At 40.3% G+C, this 12,878-nt stretch overlaps 1 protein-coding gene across 1 annotated transcript in view; it reads left to right on the forward strand.

The window, feature by feature from the left end:
• cnot3b (CCR4-NOT transcription complex, subunit 3b) overlaps window positions 1-9,312 on the forward strand; it is a 44,048-nt gene extending 34,736 nt beyond the window's left edge. Inside the window, exons 15-19 of the mRNA XM_008293663.1 lie at window positions 1,511-1,607; window positions 1,919-2,120; window positions 5,919-6,051; window positions 6,476-6,601; window positions 8,444-9,312. Coding sequence (XP_008291885.1) covers window positions 1,511-1,607; window positions 1,919-2,120; window positions 5,919-6,051; window positions 6,476-6,601; window positions 8,444-8,542 — 657 coding nt within the window. The 3' untranslated portion in view covers window positions 8,543-9,312. The remainder of the gene's footprint in view (window positions 1-1,510; window positions 1,608-1,918; window positions 2,121-5,918; window positions 6,052-6,475; window positions 6,602-8,443) is intronic.
• The last annotated feature ends 3,566 nt before the right edge of the window (window positions 9,313-12,878 follow it).

Below are 12,878 nucleotides of genomic sequence, written 5' to 3' on the forward strand. Positions count from 1 at the left end.
AGATTTAATTTATAATGTGCTAAAAGTACAGTAATTTTCTGGCATTCACTGTGTAATCTTGGGACTATACGTTTAGAGATGTGAGCCTTTCTAAGTCACCAACTAAATTTGCCACAGTTGGGCTTCAATTGCTGAATGTACTTAAGCTCAGTTTGGAGAGACACAGCAAAGTCATCAGATCTCAACAGTTTGATGATTTATGTATTTTGGGGGGGCAAAAAGTCAATTAGTGTGTTATAGTGTGTAGATTTAATTGTCAAAGCAAAGATGAATTCACTTTAAACTCAACTTAAACACAATCAAGATTCAGGTGGTGATACAGGCCTCTTCTCCTTCTTAGGTACAGATGATATAGGACAGGAAGCACAAAAGCCATTTTTTAATAGAGAGCTTAATTTATGTATTCATCCTCATGTAACTAAACTATATTTTTGCTTTAATGTTCGAACTCCAAGCACTTTCTCTGCATTTTTTGTTTGCTCCTGTCACATTTTACCTCACTGTGAGCTCATTTCTCAATACTAAGTCCTACAACTCGAACAAACAGCATATATTGGTGAATTTTTCCGAGACATGTAGAATAAAGTGACTTTGATGAAATATCATGATTTTAGGCTTAGATTTGATTCAGTTTCTCAACCAAACAGAACATTGCATTGAGTAGCTCAACGAAAAATCCAAGGATTATTTCTGTTTGTAGAGTTTCTGAATGCATGTATCAAATGTATTATTTTGGTGATTTTGTAAATACAACATGTCTCTCAAACCTGAGTTTTGGGTTCAGAAAGTAGTGAGGACTGATTAGAAGATTGTTCCAACATTTTTGTATTTCAAGACATTTCTGATGGATTTATTTCCTCATCAGTTGACTCAATGATAAATATTCAGGTACACTAAAAGTCTATAAGTATTAGGACACCTTTAGATTACAACTTTACATGCACCTCATTCCAAAACCATGGGTGCTATATAGCCTATAGTCAAGTCTTTCAACCTGATATTGACCTGACTAGCAGCCGTATGGTGCGATCTTTTTGTGAAAGGAACACACATGTTGGGTGTTAAGTCCTGGCTAGTCAGCCCAGTTCATGTCCACACCAAACTAAAAAGATTTGTTTGTGGATCTGGCCATCTGCCATGCTGAAATGGAAACTTCTGACACAAGGGTGGAAATACACACTTGTTTATAATACAACCTTATGCCGCAGGATTAAGATTTTGCTTTACTGATACAAAGGCGTACGGCTCGACCATGAAAAGCTTTCAAAACGTCCACATGGCTGCACTGTTTTTACTCCCGGTCTCCATCATTTAGTTTGACAATATGTCACATGCATCTTTTGGAGGGAAGGCACCGGAGCAAACAAAACAAACAGCCCAAAAAGTGAAGTCAGAGTGATTTCCATGACAACATCACCAGTGGTGCAGGAACTCGGGCAGGTACGCTTGCCGTGTGCACACGTCCGGGAGAGTCTGTTTTCCCATGAGTCTCCTTGTCTGTCCTCATCAGCCCCAGGAGCCTCTGAGCAGCCTCAAGTCCATGGCCGAGCGAGCAGCACTCAGCTCAGGGATTGAGGGAGACGTACCCTCCCTGCACCTCACCCCAGGTAACATACAGCCACACACACACACACACACACGTATACACCTTAATAGAAGCAGATAGAGGGTTGCCACAGTGCCGAAATAGAAAAGCTGTAGTTTAATGGAACAAAATGTCATCTCACCTCCCACACTCAGCCTCCTCTGAACAAAAAAACTGCTGATGATATTATCATCCCTGACTCAACTTCTCGCTCTTTGTCTCTCCAACTTCAAATCCTGAATCACCTCTCACTCCCCTACATCCTCAATTTCCCTCACCCTTTCATCCCTTCCTTCCTTTTATTCCCCGCACTCTCATCTTCGCTTGGTTCAGACATCTTCCCCAGCAGCACTACGGCCCCCTCGGGTCCCCCCTCAGCACCTCAGCCCTCGCTGTCGGAGGTCAGCATCCCCCCTTCGTTGGGGGTCTGTCCGCTGGGGCCGGTTCCCCTGTCCAAAGACCAGCTCTACCAACAGGCCATGGAGGAGGCGGCGTGGACGCACATGCCTCACCCGTCCGACTCCGAGAGGATCAGGTGCAGTGACACTTTGACGTACCTTAATGTTCAAATATTCTTTTTCAGCAGGTTTTCTGCATCTTAAATGTTGGGAAAAAAGCAAAAGGAAACTCACCAAACCCAACTAAACTGACAAAAGTAGCTAAGATGTTCACAGCAGTTCATAGTATGCTGTTATTATTATTATTGTTGATGATGTTGTTGTTGTTGTTATATAGTAGCAGATGATTGGTACTAATGCATTTGAGTTATTCCATCTCAAATCATCAAAATTTTAGAAGAAGTCTCTCATTTGCCTGATTTTTTTATTTTTTCTTGCGTAAAATATGGATACTGGTAACGATATTTGTGGAATTTTACCTTGATATAGCAAATACTTTCTGAGATAAGTTTGTTTTTGTTTTTTTGTTTTTTAAGTTGCCCGTCAAACAACTTTAGGTACGCTTTTTTCGTGAGTTAAAATTTGAGGCTATGTTTGAACAGTTATATCTCAGGAACTATTAAAGATACAAGCCTGAAATTGTCCTTGTTATTTCTCATTATGTCATTGATTCAGAATCTGCAATATTGAACAAGTGGATCAAATAGCCTCTGATTATAGGTGAGTTGAAATATGAAAGAAATTGCAGCCATCATGAAAAGTCCCATTTTTGAGCACACATTAACAAAGGAAATGTGACCTAGTGATATTTTCTGAACCATATGTACCAGTAGTTGCATGCCATAATAGTACAGATCAAAAAATATTGAATATTTCACAGGTATCACTTCAAATATTTGTAGTTTATGAATGAATATTTTCAAGCAAATCAGAGATGGTCAAGCCTGATGATTTGAGATGGAATAACTCAGTAGTAAGTGAGTGGAGCCCACTTCATTTCACACACACACAAAAAAAAATCTAATCAGTAATTCACACCTTAAATTCATCACTAACAGATAACCTGAATTAGCCTCATGCCTACAGAAAATACATGAATTCATTAGGGTTTTTTTTTTTTTTTTTTAGTAACTCAAAAAATATGTAGGATTTAAAATAAGAATCTGACAAAGATGTGAAAAAATCAGATATTTAAAATAAAATTAGCAGCTCTCCAGTTTCTTTAATTTACAGTGCTTATTTATTTACTTTTATTACATATTTTGGGAAAATTCTGGTGACAATAGGGAGCTTATTTGCATTTTTTCCTGTTATTCTTCAGCCTTTTGATCACTCAGAGGGCTGTGCTTGAAACTGGATTTTGTGGGTCATAAAAACTGGTCCCCTTTTTTTTTAACTCTGTGAAAATAAGTACAAATCAAACCGAACTAATGAGCCTCAGCCATTGACCTATGTAAGCTCACATCCTTGGAAAAATTTTTGCAAATGCAAATACTTGCAGCACACAGTTAATTAATACAAAGAACGTGGTTGTACTTTAATGAAAATCACATCGCTGTGTATTTGGTCTGTAACTTTCCATTGTGGATTAATCCACCAATTATTTTTTAGACGAATTGATTAGTTGTTTGGCCTATAAAATGTCCAACCACAAAAAAATAAATAAATAAATAAATCAGACGTAAGAAGCTTCAGAAACATTTTTGATGGTTAAGTGTTAAAAAATACTCAAACCAGTTATTCAATTATAAAAATAGTTGGCAATCAATGTAAAAGTTGGCAACTGATCAATTAATTGTTGCAGCTCTACTGTATTTGTAGCTAGACATACACAGACATACACAGCAGTCACAAATACAGAACAGATTATACTGTTACTATATCCATTGTACAATGCAGTCAGCCCACACAGCTACAATTGACATTTAAATCCAAACACTCAAACCCTCTTGTGCCACAACAGTACCTGTTGTTCACAGTCAGAGGACGAACAAACGCACACACACACACACACACAAACACACAGCCTGCAGTGATTTCTTCTTCTGCATTTAAAACAGGATTTCGGCAGCTGTGTGAAAAACACATTAACTATACTTCACTTCCTGCACACACTCACGCTGTTATTTTTCTGTTTAAACACTAACTTCCACCGTGTTTGATTTTTAAGTGCTCGTATTAGTCAGATGGTGTGAGTGTTGCCGCTCCAAACTTTCTGCTTGCACCGTTTGTGTGACACGGTTGGTATTTTCAGTGCTCGCTGACATCACAAGCAGCCTAATGGAAACAGAGAGGACAAACTGGGTCTGTCACACATCTAAAAATACTCAGTTTGAATGGAAAAGTGCATCTGGGCAGAGTGTTTGACCCACTGTTGAATTTTCCTACTTTGTGTGAATCTATCAGGGTGGTGAATCTTTCTACACATCCATTCTGTGCTAATCAGTTTTAACTAAATCCTCACTGTGACGAGCACTTCATGCGTCAACGTGTCACTCCGGGACTTTAGCTCATGTGCTAGCTCAGTATTTGTTGATTCCCCCTGAGAATATTTGGGATTTGTAAATAATTCCTACAATTAACAGCATAACTCTTGATTGGACTCCATATTGATTAGTTTGCTGATTTTGTTTAATAACGATATACAATATGTCCCAGCAAAAGACACTTAATCAATACCAACAGGAAAAACAATGGATAAAAGGTTTAATAGTTTCACTTAAACGTATTCGTACATACCCTCTGTGGTTAATAAATAGGCTAAAGTGGTTGAATTCAAATGTAACCTTTTTTTTCCTGCTGATCTTTATTAAAAAATAGGTCATCAAAAGTTAGACACTAAAATATAGAATTTTATCCAGATGAACTTTTGAACTCTGCCGCCCAGCCCAAGTTTATAATTTATCATTGTGAATAGATTGTGGATTTTTGTGACATGATAAATTGTAAAAAAATAAAAAATAAAAAAAAAAGATTCATTACTTGCGAACACAGCTCAGTGCAACACTGTTGTACCATCAAGTGTTCAATCAAAGGATGACTTCCAATCAAATCGAGTTTATTTATGTGGCATGTTTAAAGCAACCTGAATTAACCACAGTGCCGTACATGTTCTCAGTCAGGCAGCAACACATTTTTGAAAGCAAGACAGTATACAAACTTGTAAAATCAGTTTGCAAAAGAAATGAAATAGTATGAAAACATTAAAAGAAGACAAAACAATATAGCAACTTGTCACATCAAAATTTAACATAAAATACTCAAAATTTAGATGATTTTTTTTTAAAACAAACAAAAAAAAATACATTTGAAACATGTACATCTTAAGATTTACAACAGATTTTTAATTCCAAATTGATCAACCTTTATTAATATTAAAGCCAGACTCACCAAACATATGTGATGCATATTACTTTTTACTTCATGGTCTGACATAGTGTTCAATAGGTATTTCCAACATGGCACACATTGCACATAAATTAAAAATCATCTAAAAAAAATAAGTAGAAGATGTGTCTGACTCACCAGATGTAGGCTGTGGATAGAAGTCTGCCATTTTTCCCAACACACATTTGACACGCCTTTCTTCTCCACTTTTACTATTTGGGTGTACCTGTTGTCTACACACTGTACATTTCAAGTTCTGCAGAGGATTTTGTCGCTGCAGTCTGGACTCGCTCCGCAAAAGACCACTGAGATTAGTTTAAAGAAATACAAACAAGCTAGAAAGTCTTTCATCTGTAGCTTAATGGTAATGAGATGCAGCAGACCATTCTCCAGCTCTGATACAAGACTGTAGAGAACACGTAACCATTGATTAGCTCCAACTTGCCACACCTGAAACAGTCTTATTGCCTTACCATGTGCTCCTTTATTGTAGTAGCTTTTTGCTCCATTTGTGTCCCGCTAACTCTCCCTCTGTGTCCATATAACAGGCAGTACCTGATGAGGAACCCCTGCCCCACCCTGCCTTTCCACCACCAGGTGCCACCGCCCCACTCCGACACTGTAGAGTTTTACCAGAGGCTTTCTACAGAAACCCTCTTCTTCATCTTTTACTACCTGGAGGTATGCTGCTGCCTGAATCATGTCACCAATACAATGCACTTATTTTGTGGGACATGTGTGTGTGATTTGCCGACCATCTTGTGAGTTTGAAGGCAGAAAATTCTTCCACAGTCTTAAAAAGTTAACAGTGAACACCAGTTTTTTGTCTAAATCAAAGAGAGGGAGGCCTTAAACAGTGTATTTTTTTGATAAGGTTGATTAAACCACAGAATTCTACACTGCTTGTCTTGATTTGATCCAAAGCAATTCATTTAGACACTCTATTGGGAGTTCTTGAGTTACGTTGTTCATTTAAGTCTGCACCAGAACCAAAACTGCCTATTTTTTCTGCATCAAAACATTCCTCTTTGTCATTGATCCTGTCTCCTCATCTGTTATCTTCTTCCTCTATTCTGTTTTGTCCTGTTACCTGCTCTCTCTGCAGGGCACTAAGGCCCAGTATCTGGCAGCCAAAGCCCTGAAGAAGCAGTCATGGAGGTTCCACACGAAGTACATGATGTGGTTTCAGAGGCACGAAGAGCCCAAGACCATCACTGATGAGTTTGAGCAGGTCAGCAGCATCACATCTTTGAATCTCGTGGATAAAGTTTTTAAGATCATTAAAATGTTTTGGTCTGGGCACCACAAACTACTCACACTTTACATCTCAGCTCGCCATTTTGCAAACCACCCTGCTGTGTTTGAAACATCTGAAAACATTTTTTTTTTGTTGTTGTTGTTGGTTTCCATTAATTTCTGGAAATCTCTGAGCATGTCCTGAAAACTACCCTGTGTTGTGTGTCATTACATGTGCGCTGTTAGAGGGAAGTTGATGGTATTTGTTATGAGATGATTCAGAGCAGACCTGGGCTGCTGCGTACGATCAGTTTCATCTACCAACTCAATCTTCTTTCAAAAAAGCAAAATGACCATTGTGTTTGAGTTTATTTCATTTTGACAAACTGTGTTCTGTCGTGTATCACAGTTAAATGGAAACAAAGGTTTACATGTTTAAGTGTAAAATTCTAGAGTGAAGGGGCGACCATATAGCTCACCTCGTTGCGCGGGCGACCCATGAACAGGGGCTATAGTTCCCCGATGCAGCGGTCATGAGTTTGAATCCCACTCACGACTCTTTGCTGCAGGTCTGTCTCCATTCTTCTCCTCCCTTTCCTGTCTGTCTCTACTGCTCTAAATAAAGACAAAAAAAAAATATATAAAATTCTAGAGTGAAAGGAGGAAGCTCCAACATAAACAAAGTAGCACAACTCCAAAAGAAAACCAAGTTCCTATCACACAAACAAAGTGAAAGATTTAAGTCCATTTATTAAAACGCAACATGGACGGAACTTCTTTTCTCCTTCTGGTTTTATTGTTCTCTTACTTCGGTTGTGCTTTAAATTTGATTCAAATACAGCAACAGTCAGTGTGAGATTGACAACAATTAACAGATTTATTCATTGTGATCAATGACACAACTCCAGGAAATTTAAAGAACGACTTTTCTGCCCTGCAGTTGTGAATGGAAGCCAATGACTGAAACAGGAGGAAAAAAATACATTTAAAAAAATCTAAAACTGCACAGCATCCATTAAAAAATCATCAGCAACAGTGTAAATTATAAATGATTTACAGCGGAGGACCTAAAGCTATTAAACACGCATGGTTTAAAATCTGAAGTAGAGTAGTTATAAAGTCTGCTGAGATCTGATCAAGTCCTGATGCATTTTTGAATTAGCAAAACAGTATCACTGCTTTGTTCAATTACAAATTAAATAATACAGATTGCGCCAAATACAAGAAAGGAAAACAAGAGCCTGCAGATTGGGAGCTGCAGGGTTAGCTTGTTATTACAGGGTAACTATGACGTTGTTTCTGTGTTAATGGAAGGATTTGAGATGGTGAGAATCAGCTGTGATTGTCAAGGATATGTTCCTGCCTTTTACCCACAGGGTTGGCTCCAAAAAGAGGTGCAGTGAAGCCATTTGTCTTTAAAGAGCCCATCCTGTGCTCCTTTATAAGTTTCTAGTTGCATTTCTGGAGTGTACTAGAATATGATTACATGCTTTTATAGTCAAAAACACATTATTGTTTTCAAACTGTGAATTGCTACAGTGCATCTTCATCTTTTTTTTTACTTTGAGGGCAAAACTGGCCCAGGTCAGGTATTGTGTAAATGTGCTACATGGTGATGTCGATAAGTAATGATAGAAAGGCATGGGACTTCAGATGAGGTGTTTCAGGCAGAGAGTTGGGAATTCAGAGAATAACTCCATTTGGTGTGGACTTTATAAATTTGCAGACTTTTTACAAGCAGCCATATAACACAATGAAGGAAAGGTGGAACCAAAAAAAAGCTGCATATGGACTCTTTAAACTTTAGATTTCTGTGTTTTTCTTTGTTCTTCTTCAGGGAACATACATTTACTTTGACTATGAGAAATGGGGCCAGCGGAAGAAGGAGGGGTTCACGTTTGAGTACCGGTACCTAGAAGACCGAGACCTCCAGTGACCTGCAGAGAGACGAACGGACGGCTGAGAAAGTGAGAGAGGGATGGACTGACGGACGGAGAACAAGCCAACGAGTGAAGAACGGGTGATCCGCCTGCTGACATTCCTGGATTTGACCTCAGCTCGCTGGGGGAAAGAGACGTGCGGGCTGGAGGGGGGGGGGGGGTTAGCTAAGACACATTTGAAACCCTTCTCTCCTTCTGACCCTCCAACCCCGCCTTACCATCCTCCCCTCCGGCAGTGATAACTCCTCCCACCCTGTCATCTCCCTCCTCCTCTTCCGCCTCATCTATCCCTCCATCATCCAGCCTTTTATTTCCATCTTTTCCCGACCTTGACAACCAGACACGAGAAAAATCACACATATAATAATGAGACTATCATGTGCTTTCCGCCCTTTGGTGTTATCCTGTTTTGTTGGCTTTAAAAACTGTTGCTTACATTAGCCCCTTGAGGACCAAAGATAACTGGTTAATCACACAGTAGAGGCTCTGTCCTCACTCTAAACAGACTCATGAAAACCTGAAGAGTTCAACCTAAATCTGTGCTGTAGCATCTCCCAGACTTGTGGCATGCAGCGGTGCAGCAGAGCAGGAATCAGCTGAAAAATGTCAATTTTGCCTTTTAAGCCTCTGAACTTCAAGCAATCTCTGTGGTTTTTTTGTTCCTGCCACACTTTCACTCACTAGTAGCTAATTTTCACTGCAGTATAAAGTCCTGCACCTCTATTAAAACAGCACAACCATGACTAGAAGAACTCGGAAACGTATTCTGTGCAGAAATCCTAAAATTTAAAAAAAAAAAAACAGGATTCAACATGTGCAACATTTTTGCAAGTTCCCACAGGCGTTAAAATACTGGAAATAATATGGTGACTGTGTATTCTATATTTAACTTTTTACACTTTTAATTTATTTCCGTACATACCACTCTACTAAAACTATGAATTTTTCTCTTCTCCTGACGGATGGTCGCAGCAGAGTCACTAATGTCTTCATGGAAACTCCAACAACCAAAGGAAGTGAGATTTGAACTTTCTGCTGGTCCTTGGACATGATACGACATGACATTGGGTTGGCCATTTAGCCGTATTTAATCCTGAAGTTCTACATGTCTGATTTACAAAATTACTCGAATGCAAAACTTTTTCACTGACCAGATTCTGTACAAAACTAACAAACTGCCTCGGTGAAGATATTAGTGACTGTGTTTAGACAGAGCAGAGAGGAGACAAGTGTTGGAATAAAATAAAAACATAAGAAGTAAAATGTCTACACTGTGTAGAATGCCATTCCAAAGTAGCTTGTTTGAAGATTCTTCATCTTCAATCATTGTAAAGTGAAAAATTCCTTTTAAATACAGGTATTCAGGTCATCTGATTTCCATAGAGGTGCAGGACTTTATATTACAGTGAAATGCACTCAAAATGTTTTAGGTTCAGAGGGAAAACATTTGCTCAGATCACCAGAAACTAAACAATATGAGCTTTTAAAAGTTATTTTTTAAAAAAGCTGCCATATTAGATTTCACTTTAGACATGTACTTTATTTAAAGTGTCCATTGAACGTGGAAACAAGGCAACAAAACATGGGTTTGATGTTCTAAATCTGAATTGAAACACGTCCTACGTTAATTGAAACACCTCAGCACAGATGAGATTTAGGTGGAGGAACATGTTTTTTTTAAAGAAATCATCCACAGTTTAAATGTGCAACAACCTTTACGAACTCAACTGCTAAATCGTGATGGGAAACATCTACACATCGCTGTCATCCTGCTGCTGCCGCTGCTGCTGCTGCTACTACTACAACAACGAGGGCTCGTTGTCGCCTCAACACTGGTGAGCCTTAGAAACAGACGCTCTGACCTGTAAACGCGCCTCTGGTGTATGGTAAACACAAGCGCCAGCCAGCTGTGGCTGGTCGTAGGTGGCACCGCAGGCCTCTCTCTGTCGCACTTAACCGTCTTTCAGAGGTCCTGTTGTTGTGCTCTCGTGAAGAGGTGAAATCATGAATCCGCCAGCCACCATCGTCTAAAAATACCCCCCGACCTGCCCGCTCCCATCAAGCCGCGGTGGAGGAGTGTGACAACGCAGCCGCCGAGGTGTTGGTAGTAGCTGTCTTTTACCTGGTGGGCAGTGTTGCGTCACAGATTTACGCAAACAGGATCAAACTTAGATAATCCTTTCAGACTTTTTCTGTTCAAATTCTGCCTTCCAGCTCTCTTACAAACAGCCCCAGACTATCTCCAGAAGCCCTTTGTTTCCTCATTTTCCTCCAGTAACATCTGGTCCATTGTGTAGTTTTTGAGGGATTTCTGACGTCAGCCAACAGTGGAGGTGACCGGAGCTTCGTTTAACAGCAGAAACCGTTTTCGTTCTGCTCTCAGTCACTAAATACTTCACAGTAGGAGCATGTTGGGCTCCATGTGAGCGTTTTTTTTGTTTTATCGTGCACATACCAAACTCCAATCACCTCCACTGTGTTGGGCTGTCAGCGGACGTGGATAATCAGAGCCTGCAAAACCAGCTGCTCACATCTGTCCAGACAGAGTTTCATTTGTCAGAGAACGTTCTGGGTGGAAAAAGTCACAGCAGGCTGTTGAAACGTGTCCTGATTAGGGTTAAACCAGATTCAATCACCTCTTTTGTACTGCACTGCTCACATCTATAAACACATTTGTCTCTCTGAGCGTTAGACGAGAGGATCGATACCTCTTTTATCTGATAGTAAGCGTGACCGGAAACAGCCGCTCAGCTTAGCAGCACCACTTACTAGCTTGTTATATATTGTCTGTTTAGTTTGTGCTGAGATGTTGAGTTGTGGTTTTATGTTGAGTTGTGTGCTGGACTGTTTCTTGGCTGGAAGCTTCTGGTCTCTGAGTCTCTACTGGTTCTCTGGCAACCTCATAATGACGACTCCCCGCCAAGAAATCAGCCCAACTCCCCATAAACCCACAAACTGTTCTTTTTACGCTTTGGCTTCAGCACTAATTAAACAGATGAGATGAAGCTCCAGCAATAGGCAACCGTCGGCTTTCCCGTTATTTATGTGTTACCATCAGCGACATCCCCTCGACTATAGCGACCCACCACGCTGAAAATTCCAAATTTTGCAGCCCAGCTAGTTTAATTTTGGTGAATCATCCGTTATAGTGACAGTTCTCGCCTCCATGCATGCAAATTTTCTACCAAAACAATTCCACCCGTCATTATTTTGAGGGGACACGTTGCCGCATCCTTCGCTTCCCAATGCACTTGTGATTGGTTGAAATGGTTGCGTGGTGCAGAATGTTCTGGCTACACGAGACTCAAGTGGTACCAAACATCTCAACAACAAACTGTTCCTCTAAACTTTGGATATGTGCTGCAGCTGGTTTCTTCTCTGAATATCTAGCAGCTTCGAAACAAAACGGTCTGCTCGACTGGATGCAACTGGAGGAGAGCGAGGAAGGCGCAGAGCTCCAGCAGCGATCGGTGTGAGCGTCGTGGGCGTTGGATGCTGCCAGCAGCTGGACGGACAGTTTGTTAAGTCTCCCACCAGCCTCCCTCCTTCCTTCCTCTCCTTCCTCCTCCTCCTCCTCCTCTTTGTGTGCCGAAGAGCACAAACTGAGCAACACCAGCACTGCTACCCACATCTCCTCTGTCCTCCAGCTCTATCTGCTCCATGTTTACACACTGAAGGCTTCGACCGAGCCCACAACAAAACACACACACTGCCCGAGTCACGGCGTTCCCCACACCCTGAACGGCAGCTTCTTTTGTTTTGTTTTGTTTTTTTTTTTACAACCAAAATACACTTTTCTCACTCGCTTCCTCTTTTTTTTTTTCCTTTCCTTCAGTCTCCCCTTCTCTCTCTCTCTCTCTCTGTCTCAGCCAGACAGCTCCCCTTCTCCTCCTCCTCCTCCTTCCTCCTCTCTTCATGCCAGGTAGATATTTCCTTTATTTCTCAGGAAGTATTTGATAGACCATTTAATGAGGAAATGTATCCGCCAGCAGCTCTCCGTCGCCACAGCACAACAACAGCCGAGTAATCTTCCCCTGACAGATTTGTTTTAATTTTCGCTTCCTTTTCCGTCTCTTTTACTCGACAGCGGCCCTTTTCATTTCACAAAAAGCTTTTTTTATTCTTTTTTTTTTTTTTTAAGGAAACAAATACAAATATCCTCCAATGTTTGGAGCAGCACCTGGAAGAGAAACCATCTTTATATTTAGTATTTGTTGAATTACTTGTGGTATTTTATTTTTTTTCATGAAATCGGGGGAAATCATTTTAAAAAACCCAGAGGAGAACGAGGACTCCTGTTCTTTTTAAAGGTCGGTAACTTCCCAACAGGTG

The sequence above is a fragment of the Stegastes partitus genome, unplaced genomic scaffold, assembly GCF_000690725.1.
Source record: "Stegastes partitus isolate 25-593 unplaced genomic scaffold, Stegastes_partitus-1.0.2 Scaffold900, whole genome shotgun sequence".
Lineage (NCBI taxonomy): Eukaryota > Metazoa > Chordata > Actinopteri > Pomacentridae > Stegastes > Stegastes partitus.